General features: G+C 52.0%; 1 protein-coding gene and 1 long non-coding RNA gene across 2 annotated transcripts in view; one reads left to right on the forward strand and one right to left on the reverse strand.

Annotated features, from left to right (window-relative positions):
- Positions 1 to 26490, reverse strand: part of zzef1 (zinc finger, ZZ-type with EF hand domain 1) — an 82138-nt gene that overhangs the window by 51259 nt on the left and 4389 nt on the right. The window contains exons 2-19 of the mRNA XM_042338431.1: positions 18514 to 18658; positions 17529 to 17723; positions 17248 to 17431; positions 16683 to 16882; positions 15602 to 15812; positions 14272 to 14388; positions 13478 to 13656; positions 12945 to 13046; positions 12165 to 12256; positions 11910 to 12058; positions 11703 to 11814; positions 10970 to 11176; positions 8991 to 9091; positions 8739 to 8905; positions 8119 to 8252; positions 7563 to 7633; positions 6733 to 6847; positions 5648 to 5692 (exon numbers count right to left, since the gene is read on the reverse strand). Coding sequence (XP_042194365.1) covers positions 5648 to 5692; positions 6733 to 6847; positions 7563 to 7633; positions 8119 to 8252; positions 8739 to 8905; positions 8991 to 9091; positions 10970 to 11176; positions 11703 to 11814; positions 11910 to 12058; positions 12165 to 12256; positions 12945 to 13046; positions 13478 to 13656; positions 14272 to 14388; positions 15602 to 15812; positions 16683 to 16882; positions 17248 to 17431; positions 17529 to 17723; positions 18514 to 18658 — 2526 coding nt within the window. The remainder of the gene's footprint in view (positions 1 to 5647; positions 5693 to 6732; positions 6848 to 7562; positions 7634 to 8118; positions 8253 to 8738; positions 8906 to 8990; positions 9092 to 10969; positions 11177 to 11702; positions 11815 to 11909; positions 12059 to 12164; positions 12257 to 12944; positions 13047 to 13477; positions 13657 to 14271; positions 14389 to 15601; positions 15813 to 16682; positions 16883 to 17247; positions 17432 to 17528; positions 17724 to 18513; positions 18659 to 26490) is intronic.
- Positions 1977 to 2902, forward strand: LOC103190367. Its single transcript, XR_489149.2, has 2 exons — positions 1977 to 2363; positions 2692 to 2902. It is a non-coding gene; the product is annotated as an uncharacterized LOC103190367 (long non-coding RNA).

Genomic DNA, 26490 nt, shown 5'->3' on the forward strand with positions numbered 1-26490 from the left:
CCTGAAGGTAAAACTAAACCAAACTGAGAAAAAGAAACATTGTGGGCGTCCTAGTTTAATTTCAGTTTCAGAACTTACTCTGAAACCAGATAACAAACTTTCGCTTCACATATTGAACCAACCAAAGCCTGTTTCGGGTTGGAATGGCACACCTTCACTTTAGTATCTCACCAGACTAGTTTGTCAGAATGTTTAGCCAAATTAATTTCAGAGAAAAGGCGTCAACTTACGAGAAACCATCTTATGCATGAGTCACTTCAGATCCACTTATTTAAGTAGCTGAGAGAACCTGCGCTGAACAGCAACGGGCAAGGTTACACAACACAAAGTGGGACGATGCCTAGCTCCACTGAACTGCACGGCTGGAAATATCTCCTCAATGAATGCAGTCAAAATGATTTGAAGAAGCTTTGTCTAAGTTTTGACAAAGTCACTGACTGGTCATGTAAAGAGAAAGGCGCACTTGTAAGGAAGGTTGTAGAGAACACCGTCTCCTCAAGGCAACTCTTGCACTACAGATGCATAAGGAAGGTGAGGTTGCTGTGCTACCTGGAGGGAAAAGGTAAGAGGGTTGGTCAAGCGAAAACAAAAAAGTACCTTGCTGATCGCATAGAAAAACTGTGGAAAACAGAAGATCGCATTCAGATACCTCGAATTGATAACAACGAGCAAGATGAATGCAGGAAAATACTGCGAGCTCTTCCTCGAGACTTGATGCAGAAATTATGCAAGAAATTGGACATTGCAAGAGAACCGGACGCGACCAAGAAAGACGCTACACTATCGCGGATTCCAAATGTCATGTGGCTTCTAACAAAGAGATGTGTGACCACAGAAGTTTTAACAAAGTATCTGAGCAAGGCAAATAGGACGTCTCAAATGCTGCCGAGGAGAAAGGAGGAACTAATTAAAAAAGTAATCGCTAATATCAGAGCGGTCCAGAGTGGCCGCGGACGGCATCCAGCCCAGCAGATCCCCCCACCATTCCGGATTGCATCTGTCCCACAACCATTTCAAATGTTCCCTCCCTCCGTGCCGAATGTCCCCCAAGGGGGAGAGAGGCGTGGAGGTGAGAGAGATGGGGGGAGAGAGAGGTGGGGGAGAGAGAGAGGGAGGGAAGAGAGGGAGTGGGGGAGAGAGGGGAGGGGCAGGAGTCCAAATGGGCCTGCAGATGATTTTATTCATCCCACATCCAGAGGGGAGGCTGGTGCGAGGGGGGAGGGTAGAGCGAGGGGGGAGGGTAGAGCGAGGGGGGAGGGTAGTGCGAGGGGGAGGGTAGTGCGAGGGGGGAGGGTAGTGCGAGGGGGAGGGTAGAGCGAGGGGGGAGGGTAGAACGAGGGGGGAGGGTAGAGCGAAGGGGGAGGGTAGAGCGAGGGGGGAGGGTAGAGCGAGGGGGGAGGGTAGAGCGAGGGGGGAGGGTAGAGCGAGGGGGGAGGCTAGAGCGAGGGGGGAGGCTAGAGCGAGGGGGGAGGGTAGTGCGAGGGGGAGGGTAGTGCGAGGGGGGAGGGTAGAGCGAGGGGGAGGGTAGAGCGAGGGGGGAGGGTAGAGCGAGGGGGAAGGTAGAGCGAGGGGGGAGGGTAGAGCGAGGGGGAGGGTAGAGCGAGGGGGGAGGGTAGAGCGAGGGGGGGGTAGTGCGAGGGGGGAGGGTAGAGCGAGGGGGAGGGTAGAGCGAGGGGGGAGGGTAGTGCGAGGCGGGAGGGTAGAGCGAGGGGGGAGGGTAGTGCGAGGCGGGAGGGTAGAGCAAGGGGGAGGGTAGAGCGAGGGGGGAGGGTAGAGCGAGGGGGGAGGGTAGAGCGAGGGGGAGGGTAGTGCGAGGGGGGAGGGTAGTGCGAGGGGGGAGGGTAGTGCGAGGGGGGAGGGTAGTGCGAGGGGGGAGGGTAGAGCGAGGGGGAGGGTAGTGCGAGGGGGAGGGTAGAGCGAGGGGGGAGGGTAGAGCGAGGGGGGAGGGTAGAGCAAGGGGGGGTGGGGAAAGTGGAGGGAGAGGGAGGTTAGAGGAAGAGAGAGAGAGCAAAAGAAACACGTTTGTCTTCCTGGCGGACTGCATTATTTCCAATTTCTGTGCGGCTTCCTCCCAACCGCCGGCTGCTGCCCCAGGAGGGAGTTCACCAGAGAGGGAGTGGAAGTATGGTTCTCGTGCCGCACAGCCCACTGGCCGTTAGCTGTCCCACACTGGATGCGGCGGCCCGTGGACCTTTCTGTAATAGGGAATCCAGCCCACAGCAGCCAAAAGGTTGGACCCCCCCCTGGCTTATATCAACAAGCAACGTCCACAACAAGCCCAGGTCTGTTCATCCCTCCAACCAAGAGGCACAACAAGTCCAGCTCAGGTCTGGACACAGGCGGAGTTGAAAAGTGAGCCAAGGGTAAGCTTTAACGTAAACTGGCCAGGGCGGGGCGCGGGGATGGGGAGAGAGAAAGAGGGGAATTGAGGTCCGTAAAATGTAGTGAGTGACTGTGTGTTAGTAGGCCAATCCACCAGCCAATTCATCCCACAAACAACCATGTGCCACAAACATTCAGGAAGCGAGCAACCAACTTTATTTGGGGGATTTTTGGTCACTGGGGGGAGAGAGAGAGAGAGAGAGAGAAACTCCCTTCACTTTTCCAGAAGTGCCACAGGATCCTTAACATTCTCAGGGTGTTATATCTCACAACTGAATTACTCAACAACTTTATTTTTTCCTCTGGCAGATTGTAAAACAAAGAAAAACAGGAATAACAACGACTGATGTGTAGCCTCCTTCATGCAGTCAGCGCCTTGGAATGCTGAACAAAGGTAAAGCAAGTGGTGAACGAGCACACTGAGTGAAGAGCACAAGCGAACGAAGATTCAGAGCTGAGCACGGGCAGATGCGAGGCAGTGCCACTCTGCTCCTGTACTTCCCCTGACATTCACCCATCAGAGTAACAAGAATCGAGGAGGACTGACTGACTTGACTGAGATGTGTTTGAAATGCTGTGTCAGGCAGCTTACACCGACCGCGCAGCACCTTAAAGACTATGAATAACCAGCAAATAGGATCAGTGATGTGAATCCCGTACTTTCGTCACTCTGTGCGTTCCTCGGGTTCATGTCTTCCGGGGCTAACAATCCATTTTTAGCAATCTGACAAGCTCCCGAATGAATGAAAAATGCTACATTAATTCTCAAGAGATTGGAAAAAAAAACCCTCTTAACTTATTCTTTCCAGTCACCAAATTGAGCATCGCTCAACGCCATCACCACACTTCCACCGGGCGTGATAAACACATTTGCTCGTTTCCTGCCATGGGATAAACTGAGAGCTGTTCACTTTGCACTGTTACTGGAGCTGAGCTGAATATGGGGCTGCGGAACAATTAGTTTAAATGGTAACTGGATACCATTTGTAGATAAAGCTAGGAGATCGGTACCGTTTCCTTTACTTATCGCTCGTGGATTTATCAGCAATCTGTGTAACTTGTTTGTTGATTATTTCTAATAAAACATAAAAATGAATTCTCTTTGGGCAATTTTTGTTGATGATAAACTCATTCCCGAAAACAACCACCACCACAACTTGCACTTATATAGTACCCTCCACGCCAGGGTAGCATCCCAGAGCACTTAACAGTGGCGGAGCCTGACTCCGAGTCGGGGGGAGTGGAGAGGTGGCCATAAGCACAATCGAAGAGGAAAGTTTTCAGGCGGGACCGTCAAAGTGGAGAGAGGGGGGGCAAGGTGGAGGGATTGAGAGAGAGTGTTCCAGAGTTTTGGGCTGCAGTGGCTGAAAGTACGACCTCCGATGGTGGGGCGGAGGGTGCGAGGGACGAGCAGGAGGCTGGTGCCAGTCAAGCGGAGAACTCTGCAGCCCGTATCCTCTCCCGTCCTAGGCTCTGCAACCCTATCACCCCCATCCTCGCCCAACTCCACTGGCTTCCCATCACACAGAGGATACAGTTCAAGATCCTGGTCCTTACCACCAAAGCCCTACGACCGTTTGCTCCCTCCGCTCAGCGGACTCCAGACTGCTTCATGTCCCCCACCTTGCTCGCCCCACTAATGGTGGGCGGGCTTTCCGCCACTCTGCACCCACCTTCTGGAACTCCACCCCGCACTCCCTCCATCTCGCCCCCTCCCTCGCCATCTTCAAGACCCACCTCAAGATCCTCCTCTTCGACTGTGTTTTCGATCTCCCTGCTTCCCCCCACCTGCCCTGTACCCTACCCCACCTCATGTCAATAACTCTTGTCTGTCTAGCGGCTTGGGACGTCCTCCCGACGTGAAAGGCGCTTTACAAATGTAATTTTGTTGGGTTTCAAGAAGGAAGTTGACAGATATACGAAAATTAGTCCTGTTTTGGAGTCCTGTAGCTCAGTGGTTAGAGCACTCGCTTTGCAAGTGAGAGACCTGAGTTCAATTCCAAGCAGAGGGCGAAACCTTGGCAAGTTTCCTTACTCCACACAGAGCCTAATAATAATCCCTCCAAAACCAAAAACAATAATAAATTGGTCATTTTCAATCCACGACTGTTTGTGGGACATTGCTGTGCGCAATTGGCTGCCGCGTTCACCCACAAATATACAGTCAATTCACTTTACAGTGTGTTCTGTGAAGCGCTTTAGGACGTCCTCCCGACGTGAAAAGCGCTATATCAAATGCAAGGATTATTATTATTATTATTAAAATTAGAGGCTTGGAAAGGAGATGCAGATGGGAAAGGATTTATATAGCGGCCCTCACACAGAGCGCCTGGGGGAGGAAGGTGGGGTGGGGGAGGGGAATTGAATGGGATAGTTTGCTCCAAGAACCGGGACAGACTCAATGGGGCCGAATGGCCTCCTCCTGCTCTGTACGTCTTTTCTATGATTCAGTATCTTATTAGTTTGTTGCCAGATGGTGTTACCATGGGGTGAAAGGATGAAACTAACGGACAATATAAATCTGGCAAGATATCGTGGAAAAATCTCTGTGAGGATTGTTCGATCCAAAGCCCATAAAAAAGGAGACTCGGGAACCATGTAGAAATCGGACTGCGACAAAATTTTTTAAACAAATATATAGCTGAACCATCTTCGTCAGCCTTTGGTCCCCTCCCCCCGGCTCGGCTTCATACTCCGCCCCTGTCAAGCGCTCTGGGACCCTACTCTGCGCGAGGGACGCTGTGTGTTATTGTTGTAGCTCCCTTAATTCAAAGCACCGTGAAAGGTCAATTAACCAGACAGCAGCCGAGAGACAAACATCCCGGTGTGGGCACCTGCCTTCCCGCCTGTCCCGCAGCATCCCATCGGGATCAGGAGCTCCAGAGCGGGAATGTTGGCGGCCTGCGAGTGGGTTGCTGACACGTGCCCTCTCCTCTCAAAGCACAGTGAACGATTTTCGCACCGGATCAAACGCTTTCTCCTGTACTTTCTCTGTTCAGCGACTTGGGACGTCCTCCGACGTGAAAGGCGCTGTACAAATGTAATTTGCTGCTGCTGTTGTTCACACAGGTCCCCACACGTCACCGTGCTGCCCTGTACCACATGCCCTTGTGCTTGCCACACACTGCCTAGCATGAGGGCATGAGGAAGTGGCAACGAGCACGTGACTGGGATTCAAATCAGGCTGTTCAACCCCCCCCCACCGCTCCCATGTTAATTTGAATCTATTTAAATCAGGTTATTTTGGAAGATGAGATTTAAATACCTGCAGATGTTCCTGTGCAATATGAAGAGTTTGAATTAGGAAAACCTGTAAATTCAGGAAACAAAAAATGAAGAGCTGTAACCGGATGGCCTGGCTTGGGGAGCCGGAGCTATTCCGGGGGGAGATTAGCAGACTTGCTTATGAAGGACAGAGGGGGACTGGTACACGGAAAGTTTCACTGGCGTAAAGCAGGTCGAGCCTTCAGTCACTACACTCTCTACACTAACCTCTGGACTTCCCTCCCACAATCCCCTCCTCCTCAACCCCTCTTTAACTCGCACATTAAGACCTATCTCCCTCCGCACTGATCGCTCGGTATCTAACCCCATCACTGTGCCTTGCTCCCGAGACCCCGGCCTGCGTGTGGGGCGCCATATAAATGCAAGTTGCAGATGTTACTGTACTTTAAAACCCCAGAGTTTGAACACTTGTGACCTGACACTTGCTGTCCATCAACACAATGATGGTCACAGCTAATACAGCGCTCTGAACAAGCACAGCCAAGAGCACGTGACTTGCCCAAGTCGATCTCCTCAGCCAGGGGAGCACACACACTCCTCCCTTTACTTGTCCTCAACCAGACAGGCACTCAGCATCGCTAACCTCATGGTAAACACCGGCTAAAACATCACTGATAAATGATCTCACCGTACAGCCCACACGGCCCACACCCAGCAAACCCGATTTAACAATAACAATAATCCTTGCAGTTGATATAGCGCTTTATCACGCCATTGAGACGTCTCAAAGGTCTTCACAGAATATACCATAAAGTGTAGCGACTGTGTATTTTGTGGGTGAAACGCGGCAGCGTCCCCACAAACAGTTGTGGATTCTGTGACCAAATATATATATTTTTTGGAGGAATTATTACCCCTGGAAAACAATCCGCCAATCAACTAACAACCGGATTCCTACTTACTGCTGGGCAAACAGAGGCGTGCGTGTGGAGTCGGGAAACTTGCCTAAGGTTTTGCCCTGCCCGGGAATCGAACTCGGGTCCTCTCGCTTGCGAGGCAAGTGCTCTAACCACTATGCTACAGGACACCCTATTTCTCCCTCTTTGGCTTGCCGCCTGCTCTTACCTCCCGAGTGGCCACTAAGAGCAGTGTGTCCATGACCATCATCACGGGGCTGATGTCGAAGTGGGCGGCCACGCCCTCCTGTGGCAGCTGAAGCAGGCCGCTGGGGTCCCGATTGCTGCACAAGAGGAGAAGGCGAGTTATTGCGCTGTGACCACTTGCTACCTCTCTCTCTCTCTCTCTCTGCACAGCAACGAGGAAATAGAGAATGATAATCCTCACTTTTGATACGGTGCCTTTCACGTCAGGAGGATGTCTCTCAGCGCTTCACGGTATTTATAATAAATAATAATCCTCGCATTTGACATAGCGCCTTATCACGTCTCAAAGCACTTCACAGAATATAATGGTAAATTGGGCAAAACGAGGCAGCCAAATTACGCACGCTCTAACCAACAAGCTATGGAACTCGACGCTGATTTGACTTGTAAGCGCACAGCAACGTCCCTGCCACAGCCATGAGGTGAGCACCCAATTTTAATGGAGGAGTGGATGGGGTGAAGTGGAACCATAGCCTAGGAAATCAGAGAAATTCCCTTACTCTTCAAATAGCGCTACGGGATTTTTAACGTCCGCCTGAACAGGGCACAGACTAGGTTTAATGGCTCGTCCGAAAGGACAGCACCTCCGACAATACAGCCCAGCCCCAACCTGCTCTGTCCTGCAGCACCAGCTGAGATGGGACGAGCTGGCAGTGAGGTGTCGCTAATTCCCCGGGGAGTCGATCGGAGGCTCAATTAGTGAATCCCATTGCCAGTCTCCACCAGTTTGACCCCATTCCATTCACCCCCACCCCCCCCACCCGCATCTCCGGTGTCCCGCCAGTGACTGACCTGAAGTAGTGGCACAGGGACTGGAAGGTGATGATGGTAGACTGAGGCTGAGAAGGCTCCGTGATCGTTTTCTGCCACAGCAAGAATACAAAGATCTGAATCAGACGCGGCGAGCTCTGGCCCTCCCACATACGCCATGCCGGGGGTGGGGGTGGGGGGGAGGAGAGCGTGACGTGGGGGGGAAATACATGGGTGGGGGGAGGGACACCACCCACCGGCTGACACAATTTCCACTTTAGTGAAAGGCACACTTGACCCGTATTGCAACCCTTCAATATTTTTAGGTATTCCAAGATGTTACCCCACAAAGTACACTAAACATATCCACCCACACACCAACACCCACCCATCTACACCCCCCCGCCCCCCCCCATCCACACACAGACGTTGTTGCTGTTGTTTTGTTGGCTGCAGTACAGATGTCTCAATCTGTCGCACAGCTCTACATAGTTTGTAGCATCAATATTGTCACTCCAATGGCACAAATGATCTGAAAATCTGCTGAGCAACACACTTCCCTCCCCGCCACCCCTGATCACATACACTCCATCTTTACCATCATTTTAAACAGCTGGTTGCGTCGTGTCTGCACATCTGGGAAAAAGATGGCGGCTCCACTCAGGACAGTGTTGATGGCTTCCTTCTTCAGCATCGCCCCAGGGACCGTGTCATACTCCTCCACATCCACCACTGCACGGGAGGCACTGGTTAGTATCGCGGCAGAAGCCAAGGCCACATTACACCACATTAGTTCAGAGAGACTGGGCATTATCCTACCAGCTCACAAGACAAGAGCACCACATTCGCACCTCCTCTCTAAACCCATTCCCTGCTCTCTCACCATTGTGTCAGTGCTGGGGCTCGCTCCCCCACTGGAGCTCTCTACTCTAACCCCATTCCCTGCTCTCTCTCTCTCTCTCCCCATCGTGTCTGTGCTGGGACTCGCTCCCCCACTGGAGCTCTGTACTCTAACCCCATTCCCTGCTCTCTCTCTCTCCCCATCGTGTCTGTGCTGGGACTCGCTCCCCCAGTGGAGCTCTCTACTCTAACCCCATTGCCTCTTCTCTGTTTCCCCATCGTGTCTATGCTGATGCTCGCTCTCCCACTGGAGCTCCCTACTCTAACCCCATTCCCTGCTCTCTCTCTCTCTCTCCCTGACCCCAAGCCGCTCATTACCGTTACAGAGGTAGGTGTACAGGTCCTGTGTGGATTGGGTGTCAATGGGCTGCTGCTTCGTCCCCGCTGTTTTGCCAGGTGGTTGAGAGCCAGAGAGTAAGGCCAGGCAGTTCTGCAGCAGCTGCAGCAAGATGGTCTGTGCCATGAGGCTCTGTGACTCGTGGCTGCTGGGGAGGGGAAAGATCCGGTTACCATTTGCCGGGGTAAGGAGCCGGGAGAGAAATCAAGAGCGCACGCACGGACGGCTCTTACTTTTCTCTGAACTTTTTGTAGAAGTCCCAGAAGAGCTTGAGACTCAGGTCTGAGAAGTCCAGATATGGTCTCTGCTTCGACTTGCGCTCTTTCAATTCTGCCTGCAGGTCAAGAGAGAGCACAGAGCTAGTCAGTCCCACCGAGAAACATCGGCACCGCTGACTATCATTGATAACGCAGCGGTAGGGCGGCGGTTCTGGTTTATGTTTATGAAAAAAAAGTCTTGACAGTCTGCGCTTCCAGGTTGCCGCTGACGCCAAATCCTGCGACATCACTTCCTGTGCGCTGCATACACGCTGGAAGCCAGTTAGTCGCTGCCGGAAGCGGGTATGTACTGCACATTAGGTACTCGCGGTGGAGCAGCACCTTAGAATCATAGAATCATACAATGTTACGGCACAGAAGGAGGCCATTCGGCCCATCGAGTCTGTGCGGCTCTTTGACAGAACGTCACTTTCACTGACCCCAATCACCAGCTTTCTCCCCATAACCCCACAAATCCGTCTTCCCCAGATACCTATCCAGTTCTCTCTTAAAAGCTGTTATTGAATCGGACTTCACTGCCCTTTCAGCAGATCATTCCAAATTCGAACAACTCGCTGAGTGAAAACATTTCTTCTAACCTCCCCTCTGCTTCTTTTGGTAAATATCTTAAGACTGTGACCACGGGTCACAGACACACCTACCAGTGGAAACAGCTTTTCCTTATCTCACCTGTCGAAACCTTTCATGATCTTGAAGACCTCTTTCAGGTCCCCGCGTAACCTTCGCTGCTCTAATGGGAAAAGTCCTAACTTCTCCACTGTCCTCATAGCTAAGGTTCCCCATTACTGGTATCATTCTCGTGAATCTCATAACCTTATAACCGAGTTGACCTGTACATCTAATATAACGTTTCTCCCAGTGTTCTGGCCGCCAACACTCCCCCTCACTCCCCCCCCCCCCATAAACCCGTCAGTTCGCCTCATGGCCGTTTGCGGGACATCGCGGTGTGCGAATTGGCTTCTGCATTTGTCAATAAAATATGCAGTCACCACAGTACAGTATATGCTGTGAAGCGCTTTAAGATGTGCTGAAGTTCTGTCTCAAAGGCAAACCTCTTCACTGGCCAATGCAAACAGCTGCAGCCTCCCCTTGTGGCGGAAAATAGGTACTTCCGTATTCCCTATTTCTCCTGCCAGTCCCATCCCATCCCGGGACAAACCCAAACTTTTTCTCAGCCGGAACACATCAGTGTCCCTGGCCTAGAAAGAGATTTCTGCTCTCCTCTTGCCATGCGATAAGAGGGAGGTGTTTTTTTTTTTGCCTCCTGGATATCAACAATAACTTGCATTTACATAGCGCCCTTCACGTGGGGTAGTGTTCTGGAGCGCGTCAGATATCCTGAGCCAATAATAAATAACTAGTCCAAATGCACCCCCCCCCCCCAAATAATTCCTACTGATTGGCTTCTCATCCCGTTGCCTGCAGGGCGTTGCTGCTGTATATAAGCCATCTTGTTTGCCAGCGTGACAACGTTCACTTCATTTATAATTAATCTCACTCATAAAAAGCAGGTCGAGACAACAACAAATGACATTTACACAGCGCCTTTCATGTTGGGAGGACGTCCCAAAGCGCTAGACAGTTAGGGATTTGGACCCGAGCTGGGGGTTGGGAGGGGTGGAGGGCAGGGAGGGTGGGGGTAGGTGTGTGACCGAAGGAGCAGGCCAAGAGGAGGGTCTTGAGACAGGCCTTGAAGGAGGAAAGGGAGGGGGCGAGGCGGAGGAGCTGTGGGATGGAGTTCCAAAGGGTGGGAGCAGAGAGGCCAAATGCTCGACCGTCGACAGTGGGAAGAGCCGGGCAGGGGACTTGGAGCAGGCCACAGCCCGCTGAGCGGAGGGAGCGGACGGGCCGATATGGAGTCGTTTGCGACAGGTGAAAGCCGCTGCTGTGTAAACGGGTTCTTGTTGTTGCATCTCACTCCACTGCACACGTACCACGTCCTGCGCCAGCTGCTGGATGAAGTAGAGGGTCTTCAAGAGGAGAGTTTGCCCAGAGACCAGGCCACTGGCCGGTGCCTCGCATAGAGACACAAACTCTTGATTAGCGGGTCTGAGGTAACCACGGACGGTCAGGTGCTTGATGCCAATGCGTGTGTTGCTCTCGTCCTCTTGCCTCGGGCAGAGGAACTTCACCATCAGGAACTGCAGAGACACATCAACGATAGTGTCACATTGCTCACAGCGGAAGCCCACGGCTCCTTCAGACTGCTCCGCACACTTACACACAGGGTCCCCAGCACCATGGTTACCCACCGTACACTCTTATATTGCACACAAGTTATCAACCGTAAAAGATCATCCGCTCCCCTGCTCCATCCTCATCGCATTTGTGCTGGTGCTCGCTCCCCCCACTGGAGCTCTCTACTCGAACTCCATTCCCTGTTCTCCCTCTCTCTTCCCATCGTGTCTGTGCTGGTGTTCGCTCCACCCACTGGAGCTCTCTACTCTAGCCCCATTTCTCGTCATTGTGAAGTGCTTTGAGACGTCTAAGCATGATACATTACTGTATGAAATGTGAGGATTATTACAATTATTATTATATTATTGGAAAGGTGAGTGAAATTGCTGCACTGGGCCTTTTTAATCTAATAATCTTGGGTGAAATGCCTGGTACACAGGGCCACCTGCTGGAACTAATTGGAAAACCCAGTGCGTCACAAACTCTCACCTTGCTAATCCGGCAGGTCTGTAACTTCAACTCAATTTCATTCCAGTCTTCCTCCAGCTCAAACCAACCAATAGGCTCGTCTTCGGAGGGCTCCACGCTGTGGCCGCTGTTCCTGTCACGCAGAGAAACACGGTACCGTTAGATGCCTGGTCTAATAGTAAGAGTGTTCCCCCGTCACCCCAGGACAAATTGTGGCTTCCAGCTCACCTTTCCTTCACAAACTGCCGGAATTCCTGCAGCTTCCACTTGTTGTACTTCTCAAACCTTTGCAAATGTTTCTCCGCATCAAACGTCTCCTCCTTGTCGTTGTAAGCGAAGACGAGACCGCACTTGGCTCCTTTGGCGCCATTGTGTACCTGGGGGGACGGGGAAGGGGGGGTGGGGGAGGTAAAGAGAATCGGCATGAAGGATGTTCAGGGCTATTGCCTTTGAGACGTGACAGTGCACAGCACAAGAGCTCACCTTGACCCTGATCTGTGTCACCTGGATGGCCAACTTGCTTCTCGACGACAGAATGAAGCTGACCCGTGTTTGGCCCGACTCGGACAGAAACCCTGCAACATGGCCAATGAAAATACATCAGCCCGCAGCACCACCCCTCACTCAGTTGAATAGTTAACGTAAAAGAAAAAGACACCATCACATGGCGGCTGCTGTATAAAATAACACAAGACCCTCTGCTTGGCTGCACAACGGTGTGGGGATAAGATAATGGACTGGAACCCAATGAGTTGGACTTCCTTGCTCATCCATGCGAATCGGGAGGGTTAGACACACAATCAACATGCACGTGTATCATTTCCTTTTTGCCCAGCCAGGTGTCTGACACAAGCGGAAACCTGTCATCGTGCTTAAAAGTCTCCAAACCAAACTGAGAATTTCCTGCCTCCCACCTACATGTGGAAATCCCAGGGATAGATTGTTGTAAAGGAATGCGCAATCTCTCTCTCTCTGGAGGGACGTACCCTGCTTACCTAATTCCAGAAAGTATGAGGCCCAGGTTGGAAAGAGCCAAGGCTTAGGGGTCCCCAGAGTGTGCGTTGGGATAACTGCTGGAGTCTAACCAGCTAAAACCGCAGAGCTCATCATCGATAGCGCTGTCCGGCAAGCTTTCCCGCTGCTTGTCCAGCTTGGACCACCCAACCCACAAAGGAGCAGAAGGCCGAGCAAGGTTATCTGAAATCCTGCAGAATTGCGCTGAGTTCCCACTGTTACAGCGGACAATAGTTCAATGCCACTTACCATCTCCAAGCAACGACTCGTACAACACAGCTGAGGGTCCGTATCCCTTCTCCTTTCCCTCCTTCGCGTCGCACGCTTCCACAGTCAGCTGCAGGGTTTTTCCTACAGACCCCGGGGGTGGGGGGGATATCAAAACAAGAAACTGAAAGTTAGTCTAATAGAAAGCTTCGAGACGCAGCCCTGTACTGAATCCAGCGCCAACCTCACTCCTGCCACAAGGCAATCCTAGTCACTTTGTAACCCTTGTGCTTCACACCACCTCATCACATCGGAATGTCTCACCTGACGACCATCAAGCGTAGTGACTGTTTGCCATCGTCATATTGTGCCCAACAAGATGCCACTCACCCCCACAAGGTGAACGAACAACTCACCCGGAGGCCTGATGATCCACACAGTGACATCGTTGGAACCTTTGACGTTTGCATGAAAACTGACAAACTCGGGTGGGTTCAGAACCGAATATAAAACTCCAGCCAACGCCCCCTAACCAGACTCTCGGTGCCCCCGTGCCACCCGGTGTGGCTGCTCACCGTATCTGTGGAGCTGGTTAAGCCTCACGGTCGCCATGGGAGCCAGGAGCGAGGACGCGTCGTACAGTGTGTCCAAGCGGTCGCTGATGGACAGCAGCGAGGTCATCACCTTGGCAATGCTGCCTCTGGCCAAAGCGAAGGCCAGCAGCGTCAGGTCTGCCTGGGGGCCGGCACAGCAGCTGGAGAGTGAGTGGGGGGGACGAAGGAAGGAAGGAGGGGTAAAGAGTGAAGAGTGAAGGTCACCCCTTGGACATCAAAGCCAGCCACCCTGGCCGGCTGGTACCGAGCACAGTAAATCCCGGACACTTCAACACGCACGTCACTGCAGCAATCGCATCACGGGGTAGAGTTTTGGGGTTTAATCTTTTTGTTATCGAGTGTGGCGCTCAGAGCTGGAAATCTGATGATTGAAGAGGCAGGAATATGTGTGTGTATTGCAGAGCGTTCCCCTCCTCCCTCTCCCCACCGATATGGCCTCAATGGAAAAGAACAGAAGCCAGGACCACGGCAATGGACTTGGGAATCATGCCCTTTGGCGGTTGCTGACTGTTTCCTCTGACGGGGGAATCCAGAACAAGGGGCATATTCTTAAAATTAGAGCTAGGCCACTTAGGAGTGAAATTAGGAGGCAGTCTTTCACCCAAATAATTGGACTTGAGGTACAGATTATAGAGTAGCAGAACAGGCTCCAGGGGCTGAATCGCCTTCTCCTGTTTCTGTGTTTCTATTAAAAAGCTCCCCCTCTCACCCCGTCCACCATTGTATTTCAGCGTAAACGGCACCGGCAGGCTCACCTCGCGATCCGGACCAGAAAGACGTCGACTTTCTCCAGGACGTTGGCCGACATGAAGCTCGGCAGGTCCGTGGAGCTGGGCGTGAGAGACAGGGGAGGCATATGGTTCAGTGCTTTCCTGTAATAGAAGGAAACAGGGAGTTGGGGGGAAGCTATTCTTCAGAATGAAATGTTATTAGTTCCCCCCTGCCTCCCAGCTCCGATTGTCATACAGCTCCACTGGAGGCAGTAACAGCCTAGCGAGGATTATATTGTGTGAGTTAGTTATGAGGATTGGAAGGCCTGCTCACTCCCTCCATGACGGCTCACTGGGAAAAGGCAACCACAGTATTCTCCAAAATCAGGCACTAGCCTTTCGGTGATGTTTGAACTGAAATGAGACAGCAGCGGGGTCAGAAAGGCAGATCTTTCGAGAGGCAGACTCTGGGGTAACTATACATTCCCCATGGAATAATATAACCCTTGCATTTGATCCAGCGCCTTTTGCACTGAGAGCACGTCTCAAAGTGCTTTCCAGGATTTCACTGTAAAGTGTAGCGATTATGTGTAGGTGAACACTGCAGCCAATTTGCGCACAGCCACATATTAATAATAATGCTTGCATTTGATATAACGCCTTATCACGTTTGAGACATCTCAAAGCGCTTTATAAAATATACTGTAAAGTCAATTGACTGTATATTTTTGGGGCGAAACACAGCAGCCAATTGCGCACAGCAGTGTCCCACAAACAGTCATGGATTCAGTGATCAAATCATTATTATTATTTTTGAAGGGTTTATTATCCCCGGTCAATTGACTAACAACCAGGTTCCAACTTATTGCTAGGTAAACAGAGGCATGTGGAGTAAGGAAACTTGCCTAAGGTTTTGCCCTGTGGCCACAAACTGCCGTGAACGACTGACCGATTTTATCAGAGGATTTAATGTTGGCTGGGACATCGGGGAGAAAGTCCCTTCTCTTTTTCAAATAGCATCACGGGATTTGGTCACCCAATCCATGACTGCTTGCGGGACACTGCTGTGTGCAAATAGCTGGCGCACTTCACCCAAAAAACACAAGTCATACCACTTTACAGTATATTCTGTGAAGCGCTTTGAGACGTCTCAACGACATGACAAGGCGCTATATCAAATGCGATTATTATTATCATTATCTGTTTAACATCCACCTGAATAGGCACGGACAGCGACCTCAGCTTAAACGTCTCATCCGCAGAACGGGCGCGAGAGAAGTACTAAAAACAGCTGATGACTAAATGGCTTGAAGAACCCCAGTGGCCCAGGCCACACACCCCGCGCTCTAGGCTCGAGGCTGAGAGTGTTACTGACTGTGTGAACTGCAGGACGTCCTGGGCCAGGTCGGGGTTGGTGTCGATGGAGACGGTGACCAGTGTGGTCAGCAGCGACAGGTACCAGATGGCGGAGGCGTCCGACACGGACACCCCCGGCTTCTTCACTACCTGGTGACCCATCGTCTTCAGCCCGTGGATCCTGGTGTCACAGCCGTCCCCGTGGCAACGCTTAATGTTGATCTGTACAACTGGAAACAAAGAGGTCAGTGGGGGAGAGAATGTCAGTGTCCAGTCTGTCCCCCTCCCACCGCACACCCACCACACAGTTTGGTCCTTTCCTTTGGTTTGATGCATCACCCATGTTGCTGCTTCACCCTGTCTGTACTGTAGAAGTGATGGCTAACCTGTTTGATCAGCCGACAAAATACATTTTCTCAGTTGAACATTTCTTGGTTTTTGCCACTTCCGACCCGCGGGCCAATGGATACCCCACTCCCCCACCCCAGCGCCGTGGAACAATCCTGACCCGAGACACCTCGCTCATTGGTTCGCATGTGCGGGTACCATATTTATTATTTATGACTTCAGCGGCTCGGCCAGACAGAGACTAACCTCGTGGCTAAATGCAGGCGTGCAACGCACCACGTGCAAACCACACGCATTTCATGCATAGAACTACATCAAATCTACAGCACAAAAAAAAACACAGGTCGTTCAGCCCATCTAACCTGGGCCAGTGTTACTCCACATGAACCCCTTCCTAGCCTCTGCCGCCTCCGTCCCCCCGTCCCCCCCCCCCACCTCCTCACTTTTCTTGTTATAGACTCTTCAACAATTGGAAACAGTCTATAATAACACGTTTACAGAGAGAGATGGAGAGAGGGAGAGAGAGATGGAGAATTATCCGTCAATCATGTAACTAAGAGCCAACGGGACGAATTGGTTGTGGATTTGATCTGAAATGATTCCTGTTGGTTTACACACGGCACAGAACACACCAAGGCCCTTACCCCAATCACAGACAACAACGACAACTTTCAATTACACAGCGCCCCTCAGGCAGGACAGCGTCTCAAAGCGCCCAGCGTCACAGAGAGTCCGATCTAAATTGTAATTACATGGGTGGCTGGCATTGGCGTTCTCCAGCAGGGTCACGTAACCGGTCATGTTGCTGGGAATCCTGACATCGCGGACCTCCTGGAGATTACTGGGATTCCTCCCCAGGGACACGGTCACCTGCTGGGGCATGTAGCTCTGGTCACTGGCCGCCACCGCTACAGACAAGTGTTTCAGCACCACGTCAGGCTTCAACCGTAGTCTGCAGAGGAGAGGGATCAAATCTCAGCAACGCCCCGTCCGACAAACAGGACGTTTGCTCTTTTCCCCGGGCCCCCGTCCCCCCATGCTGCCTGGCCACCTGCCATGGACCCCTTCCCCCATCAACCCCCTCCACCATCCCCTTCCCCAATCAACTCCCACCCAAACCTTCCCCCACCAACCCCTTCCCCCTTCAATCCCCCTCCCCGCAGCAACTCCCCCATCAACCTATCCCCCACCAACACCCTTCCCCCATCAACCCCTCCCCCACCAAACCTCCTCCCTCATCAAACCCCCTCCCTCGTCAAACCCCCTCCCTCATCAACCACCCCCAACCCCTCCCCAAGACGTCCAACAAGCCCACACCTGATCCAGTGTGAACACGAGCTCCCGTCTGACTGCCAGTAGGAACTGGTCTCTCCGTTGGTCATCTTGTCGATGTCAGTGGAGTTGGAGGAGGCTTCGATGCTGGTGTAGCATTTAGTTATGAGCTTCAGCTTGTCCAGGTCTCGATTGCCACTCAGCTCGGTGGCACTCTGATTAGTTTGCTCTGGAGAAAAACGGGGGAAAATAATAATAATTCTTACATTTGATATAGCGCCTTACTACACCGTCAAGCCATCTCAAAGCGGGGGGGGTGGTCTCACCATTCTTCTTCTCCAGCAGTTGCTTCAGGCTGTCCTTCAGGACAGAGGACCTCATGGCACAAATGTTATTGTAGCTGTCCATCAACGGGAAGGGAATGGCGCTGCTCGGGATGCGGTTACGGTGGAGAAAGCGGAGGATTTTGGCAGCGTGGACGCCCACTCGGTCCTTATTTTTGGAGAAGATGTCCACGAAACCTAGAGAGCAGCAACGAGAGGACCAGGATTACACCCGACAGCTTGTACAGCAGCTCGTCTCCAACCCTGCACTGAGAACCGCTGAACATGATAATCCAACTTAATTTAGCACAGGAGAACGCCCATCAGAGACGGAGGATGGAAATGGAGGCTGTTTGCAGGTGGTTTTTCCTTGCAATGGGATCACTCAGATCTGGAGAGGGGGTTGGGGCGGAGAAGGTCCCTTTGGTCCCATTTGATCTTCTCCCTGAATCCCCACAAAACTGCCCCCTTCTCCATTACAGCATTGAGCAGGAATCACAGTGCCACCCTTCCTGATAACCCACCCCCTTCCGTGTAAATACTCTCCACTGTAGTTCCAAAATGTGCCTCCACAACCTGTTTGACAGCAATGTTCTGGCTTCACTTCCTTGATTCCTATTTGACTTGATTGAACCGAACACAATGATTGCAGGGAACAATAGGGAACAACTACAACTTGCATTTGCCAGTGCCCTTCACACGAGGTAGCGTCTCGAAGAGCTAGAGAGTGGCGGAGTCTGACGCTGAGCCAGCTGGAGGTGACCGTAAGCACAGTCGAAGAGGAAGGTCTTCAGGCGATCGATACAAGGGAGGGAGGGCAAGACGGAGGGACTGAGGGAGAGAGTTCCAAAGCTTTGGGATGTAGAGGCTTAAGACGCGATGGTGGAAAGGAGGGGATGACGGACGAGCAGGAGTTGAGGGTCAGCTGAGCAGGTGGGGGAGTGGGGAGAAGGTAGGAATGACAGGGAGCGACAAGAAGTGTCTGTACCTGGAGTCAGAGAGCATCCTTGTAGCTGGCGGATCACGTGGCTCAGCTCCCCCTGGAGGTTGGCACCACCTGAAGTCTTGAGGGACTCCAGCATGTTCTCAGCAGCAACTATCCCATCGCCCTCGGCATCAAACTGAGCAAAGGCCTGGCAACACAAAGCACCAGCCACGACAGCCCCTCAGTGCCCGTCGAACTCTCTCAACCCCTCCACCTCTCACTGCCCATCCAACTCCCTTAATCCCTCCACCCCTCAATGCCCATCCAACTCCCTCAACACCTCCACCCCTCACTGCCCATCCAACTCCCTCAACCCCTCACTGCCCACCCAACTCCCTCAACCCCTCCACCCCTCAATGCCCATCCAGCTCCCTCAACCCCTCACTGCCCATCCAACTCCCTCAACCCCTCACTGCCCACCCAACTCCCTCAACCCCTCCACCCCTCACTGCCCATCCAACTCCCTCAACCCCTCACTGCCCATCCAACTCCCTCAACCCCCGCCTCCTCACTGCCCACCCAACTCCATCAACCCCTCCACCCCTCACTGCCCATCCAACTCCCTCAAACCCCCCCTCACTGCCTGTCCAACTCCCTCAACCCTCCTCACTGCCTGTCCAACTCCCTCAACCCCCCCGCCTTGACTGCCCGTCCAACTCCCTCAAGCCCCCCGCCTTGACTGCCCGTCCAACTCCCTCAAGCCCCCCGCCTTGACTGCCCGTCCAACTCCCTCAATCTCCACCTCACTGCCCATTCAACTCCCTCAATCCCCACCTTCATTGTCCGTCCAACTCCCTCAATCCCCACCTCACTGCCCGTCCAACTCCCTCAACACCCCCTCACTGCCCGTCCAACACCCTCAAACCCCCCCACTCTTTCTTTTATAAAGTGAAGGATTTGAATGCAGAGAGAGTTGAAGCAAGAGAAAGAGATCTTCACCAACAAAACACGCAATCACTATACTTTCTGTTCGACCCTGAGCTGTCCTTTCTTCCTCATACCCGCGCCACAACTGGCGCCGCCCTCCATCACCCTCGAAACATCGCCAGACTACGGCACTACCTCACCCCTCACGCGGCTGAAACTCTGGTCCTCGCCTTTATCACCTCAAGGCTGGACTATGGGAACTCTCTCCTCACCGGCCTTCCCGGCCCTCCCTCCACACTGCAGGTCATTCAGAACTCTGCAGCTCGTGTACTGTCCCGCACCAGACACCGCGACCACATCACTCCCACCCTCGCCCTCACCCTCACCCTCGCTCGCCTCCACTGGCTCCCCATCCCCCAGAGGATTGAATTCAAGATCCTCATCTTCACCTACATGGCCATTCACGGCCTCGCTCCCTCCTACCTCTCCGACCTACTATCCCCCTACCTACCTGCCCGTACCCTCCGTTCCCCTGGTTCCGGTTTGCTCCACATCCCCCGCCCCAACCGCCCTACCATCGGTGGCCGGACCTTCAGCCTCTCAGCCCCGAGGCTCTGGAACTCCATCCCCAGTGCCTTCGCCGCTTCCTCCCTTTCCTCCTTCAAGGCCGGTCTCAAGACCTTACTCTTTGGCTGTGCCTTCAGCTCCTCTCTCAACTCTCTACACCCTCCTCGCCCCCTCCCTTCCCTCCCCTCACCCTGACCATTTCCCCCCTCCTCGCTCCCTCCCTTCCCTCCCCTCACCCTGACCATTTGGCCCCTCCTCGCTCCCTCCCTTCCCTCCCCTCACCCTGACCATTTCCCCCCTCCTCGCTCCCTCCCTTCCCTCCCCTCACCCTGACCATTTTCCCCCTCCTCGCCCCCTCCCTTCCCTCCCCTCACCCTGACCATTTCCCCCTCCTCTCTCCCTCCCTTCCCTCCCCTCACCCTGACCATTTCCCCCCTGCTCGGGTCCTGACCCAACTGTGCAGCGCCTTGGGACAGTTCCTCCCGACGTGAAAGGCGCTCTATAAATGAAATCTTGTTGTTGTTGTTTACAGTAAACTCTGTGAAACGACGTGTATTATTTTTATTTATTGAATGAATCTGAGGTTGTAAGCCACGGATCAGAAACACTGAGAAAAGGTGTCCGTTTCCAGCACAGTCACGTATGTTCCTGCCTTTACTCTGCCACAAACAGGCTCACGTTACACATTACCTCACCACTCCATCTAGGATCATAAAGTACAAGCAAGATACCTCTCACGACACAACCCGGATTTATAGCATTGATTATACACAGTATAACATTAAAACGTCTTAAAGTGCTTCAAAAGCAGCAATTTTTCACATAGCCACAATTTCACCTGCTTCAAGAATATTGCCGTGCGCAATTGGCTGCTGCCCACAAAATATAGTCAATTCATTTCACAGTGTATTCTCAATGATGTGATAAGGCTCTATATCAAATGTAAGTATTAGTTTATCATTATAATAGCACAAGGTCCAAAACACAGCCATGATGTGAAGCCAGGAGAGTTGTTGGCCAGAGCTCCGGGAGGAACTCCCTTCTCTGTCAACAACAAACTGGTCAGGGAGCAGGAGTAGGGTTGGGAAACCAAGTATGCGAGGAATGCTAGATTAATCATCTGCTCTACACAAACTATTCATTTCACTGATGGCATCAGATGCTCGGGACGCCAGTGGGCTGGGAGCTTCAGTGCTCACACAGCGACTGTGACAACAGCTAAAGGTAACCCCAAGGAAGCTCAACCATTGACGTTGTGTGTGGGATTCCACAGATTATTGTGCTGTGTGTGTACACCAGGAAACACCCCAGAACCAGAGCTGTCTAGCCACCAGTTACATATTTTGCACGGAAAATATAATAGCCACTCAGGTCAGTTGTGCGGATAATAATAATAATAATCCTTGGATTTGGTACAGCGCCTTATCACGTCATTGAGACGTCTCAAAGCGCTTCACACGATAGATTGTGAAGTAGATTGCTTGTGTATTTTTGTGGGCGAATAATTGTTTTAGTTCAGATATTTGCACAAGGAGTGAGAAGCACTCCACCCCCGGAAATTTTACACAGCTGCCAAACTGCATGTTTGCAGCACACACCCACGCGCGCACCGACACGCTAAAAAACTGAGCGAAGCGGGGTGGTGGGGTGAGGAGGGGAGCACAGTCACTCCACCGGCTGCTACTGGCACACGGTCAAAACTTGAAAACCTCAAATCAGCACCTCCCAGCCACACGGCAGTGTTAGGTGTACAGTGTTTGCATAAGGTGCCATATCAAATACAAGGATTATATTATTATATGTCGCGGGGTGTGGGAGCATTAAATCAATAAAACCAGAGGCCGGGTCAAATTTCACACACAAAGGAATACAGCGAAAATCACTCTCAGTTGTGGTGACCTGAAGGCAAAATACTGCAACAGGTCAGGCAGCATCTATGGAGAGAGCATCTCTCTCAGAATGCTGCCTGACCTGCTGTGTACTCCCAGCGACTTCTGCTTTTATTTCTGGTGCGGTGCCCTCCAGCCTCCAGCGACACACGCCATACCCAACCCAGCCCGCCTCATCTCAAAGCAACTGCTTCAAACTCGCAAAGGAATTCAGACTGTGACGTGTCAGAAGGAATTCAGTATTACCACCGGAACAATTCTCTGTCTCGTTTACCAGAATTTTTTCTTTTAAGAGGTGCTTTTTAAAAAATATAATCTGCCAGCAATGATAATAGATAATCAGAAAAATCCTCACAGTTGGTATGTGGGCTTTCACATCAGGAGGACGTCTCAGAGGGCTGCACAGGATATGCTGTGAAGCGTAGTGACTGTGCGTTTTGGAGGTGAAACACATCAGTTTGGTAAGAGGACAGGTGATCTGCATCCCTTTGCTGTGTGTCACAGACGACAGCAAGAGTTCACTAATATCATGACTGCCCCCTCTCTTCCTCCCCAGCCCCCACACTGCGAAACGTTACTGACAAGAGGTCGATCTGATCAACGGCTGAACCAGGAAAAATGGAAGCACCGCCACAAACTGAAAATAAAAGTACCAACTTGAATCCGATTTACACTTCTCCCCTATCCCTCGGTACCCGGCAGCAAACACCACTGCACACCCACCCACCCACCCACCCACCCACCGGCACACACACAAAGGCCTGAATGATGGTTGGTGCAGATGCTGCAATTTATTTTGTGTCACAAAAATCACATTGTCATCTCTCTGCCGTCTCTCTCACTGTTTTCAGTTTGCTCAGTAGTTTCTAATGCAGATAAAAGCGAACAAATACAACAGATAAGACACTCACATGCACAGTGTGTCTGTGCCAGGCCATAACTAGAACCACACAGGTCTCCCAGAGAAAGATTTTTTTTACAATGGCTTCTCATGCTATGACCAATCTATGCGAGAAAGAATCTACAAAGCCTTTGCACTGCAAAGCAGCTTAAAGCACGGCAATTATTGCCGAGGGCAACACACACTTTGCGCTCGCAATGTCTCACACACAGCCCTGAAGTGAACAACTCATTAACAACCGAGAGGAGATACAGGTGTAACACCACCAGCTCTAACACGATCAAAGCTCATGCACACACCCACCCCGGTGACAAGGAGATGGGGGATCCGGTGGAATCACAGCCTAAATTCAGCAAATGGCGTTCTCCAGGAGAGGAGAGCTAACAGAACAGAGTGTGGGGCGTGGGGGGAGTGCTGTCAAAAAAATAATAATAATTTGGTCATTCAATCCACGACTGTTTGTGGGACACTGCTGTGCGCAATTGGCTGCCGCGTTTCACACGTAAAGTATAGTCAATTCACTTTGCAGTATATTCTGTGAAGCACTTTGAAACGTCTAGTAGACATGATAAGGTGCTATATCTCTGGAACACTTTCCCTCAATCCCTCCACCTTGCCCCCTCTCTCCCCTTTTTCAAGTTCCGCCTGAAAACCTTCCTCTTCGACTGTGCTTACGGCCACCCCCCCCCACCCACCCCTCGGCTTGGAGTCGGGCTCTGCCACTGTTAAGCTCCCTGAGATACTACCCTGCGTGGAGGGCACTATACAAGTGCAAGTTGTTGTTATATCAAATACAAGGATTATTAGTATTATTGTCTCGCAATATTCACATGGTGACATGTTTAACACCATTGATGTCGGTGCCTTAAAAGCAGCTGGTGTAGTGTCCAGCGACTGACGCCCCAGCCTCCTGGAGCCGATTTGTGCTGCTTCTTAAATGGATAAATGATAGCAACACTGAGCCAGCCGGGCCATTGCCAGATCTCCACCACCCTCCCCGAGCACACAGGGAAACTGGTCAGAGAAAATCCACCAGCTGCCCGACTCCGGTCTCCCCGTGAAACAAAACGCCAACTTAAGTAAGACTTGGAATCCAATGCTTGTTGCCGCGTGGTGCAACGACCAGCCTCTCATATTTATTTCTCCACAGTTAGTTAGAACAACAGCACTCAACAGCACTGTTAGAAACAAACTATAACACTGTTAGAAACTGTTAGAAACGAGAAAAATAGGATTTTAAATCCCTTCGCTGTGTGTCACAGACGATGGCAAGAGTTCACTAATATCATAACTGCCCCCTCTCTTCCTGCCCAGCCCCCACACTGCGAAACATTACTTGATTAAAACAGGGGAAGTGACTGAGGACGTCAGTACTAATCTCTGTGATCAGCGGAGTTTTTTGGGGCTGTTCAAAGCTCAGATCTATTGCACTTTGGTCTGTGTGCCCCAATGGGTAGAGCAAAGTGGAGCATACTCCGAATTTCTGTCCAACAACAAGATTACATTTGTATAGCACCTTTCACGTCGGGAGGAATACATTGCGTCCCAAGGCGCTGGACAGTGTACAGCATTTCAAACCCAAGCTGGGGTCAGGGAGGGAGAAGGGAGGGGAAGGGGGGCGACCGATGACATGGTCGAAGAGGAGGGTTTTGAGGCAGAACTTGAAGGAGGCTAAGGAGGGGGTGAGGCGGAGGGATTGGGGATGGAATTCCAGAGGTTGGGGGCAGAGTGGCTGAAGGCTCTCCCACCAATGGTGGGGCGGGTGGGTTTGGGGACATAGAGTAGGCCGGAGCCAGCTGAACGGAGGGAGTGGGCAGGTTGGTAGGGGGTTAGGAGGTCACAGAGGTAGGGTGAGGCTATGGAGGGCTTTGTAGGTGAGGACCAGGATCTTGAACTGGATCCTCTGAAGGATAGGGAGCCAATGGAGTCGGGCGAGAATAGGGTCGCGGAGGTTGGTGCGGGAGAGGACATGGGCTGCAGAGTTCTGGATTATCTGCAGCTGTGGAGGGAGGAGTTGGGAAGGCCGACAAGCAGGACTTTTGCATAGTTGAGCCTTTAGGTGATGAGGGCATGAACAAGAGTTTTAGCGGCCTGAGGGGTGAGGTAGTGGCGGATTCGGGCGATGTTATGGAGGTGAGGGAAGACTTGGATGTGGGGAAGAAGACAGTTGAGGGTCGAACAGTTGAGGTTACCGGCTCGGTGAGTTGAAGTGTGTAACTATGGAGGTTGATGCCGCCAGAGCCTGAGGTGCTGAGGCGCCGGCGTGAGCCAATCGGGAGGGCCTTAGTCATGTTCACATTCAACTATAGGAAATTTGCCCTCATCCAGGACTTGATGTCTGACAGGCAGTCTGTCAGGGCAGAGGTGGTCTTGGAGTTCAGGGTGGAAGCAGAAAGATAGAGTTGGGTGCCATCTGCGTACATATGGAAGTTGACCCCATGTCTGCGGATGATGTCACCAAGGGGGAGCATGTAGGTATTAAAGAAGAGAGGGCCAAGGACAAAGCCCTGGGGGACGCCAGGCATGACAGTGCGGGGGCTGAGTAGAAACCGTTAGAGGCAACAAAGTGGAGATGGTGAGAGAGATAGGAATCGATCCAGGCAAGGGCAGGTCCGCGAAGATTAAGTAAGGAGGAGAGGCGGTGTATGAGAATGGAGTGGTCGACAGTGTCGAAGGCGGCAGAGAGGTCGAGGAGGACAAGGAGGCAGAGGAGGCCCTGATCACAGATGTTCAGAATGTCATTAGTGACTTTGACCAGGGCTGTTTCCGTGCTATAGGCACGGAACTTCAGAGTCGTGCGTATAATAATCCTTACATTTGATATAGCGCCTTATCATGTCTTTGAGATAATAATAATCCTTGCATTTGATATAGCACGTTTCACGTCGGGAGGACATCCGAAAGCGCTTCACAGAACACACTGTAAAGTGAATTGACTGTATATTTGAACGCGACAGCCAATTGCGCACAGCAATGTCCCACAAACAGTCGTAGATTGAAAATGACCAATTTATTATTGTTTTGTTTTGGAGGGATTATTATTAGGCTCTGTGTGGAGTAAGGAAACTTGCCCAAGGTTTCGCCCTCTGCCTGGAATTGAACTCAGGTCTCTCACTTGCAAAGCGAGTGCTCTAACCACTGAGCCACAGGACTCTACATGTCGCAATCCACATTGCGCACAGCAGTGTCCCACAAACAAACCCTAACGAACTGTCCGCAACATCGCCCGGCTCCACCGCAGTCTCATACCGCAGGCCGTCAAGATCCTTATACACAGCATCCAGGCTCGACTTCGCAAACTCCCTGCTTGTCGGGCTCCCCAGCTCCTCCCTCCATAGATTGCAGATCATCCAGAACTCTGCAACCTGTATCCTCTCCTGTTCCAGGCTCCGTGACCCTATCACCCCCATCCTCGCCCGACTCCACTGGCTTCCCATCACACAGAGGATACAGTTCAAGATCCTGGTCCTCACCTTCAAAGCCCTCCATGGCCTCACTCCCCCCTCCCTCCGTGAGCTCCTACAATAACAACTTCACTTATATGGCGTCCTCCACGCAGGGTAGCGTCTCAGAGCGCTTGAACCCTCTACCAACCTGTCTGCTCCCTCCACTCAACGGGCTCCAGCCTGCTTCAAGATCCCCCACCTCGCCCACCCCACCATTGGCGGGCGGGCCTTCAGCCACTCTGCCCCCACCCTCTGGAACTCCATCCTGCAGTCCCTCTGCCTCACCCGCTCCTTTGCCTATATAAATGCA

The sequence above is a fragment of the Callorhinchus milii genome, unplaced genomic scaffold (assembly GCF_018977255.1).
Source record: "Callorhinchus milii isolate IMCB2004 unplaced genomic scaffold, IMCB_Cmil_1.0 Scaffold10, whole genome shotgun sequence".
NCBI lineage: Eukaryota > Metazoa > Chordata > Chondrichthyes > Chimaeriformes > Callorhinchidae > Callorhinchus > Callorhinchus milii.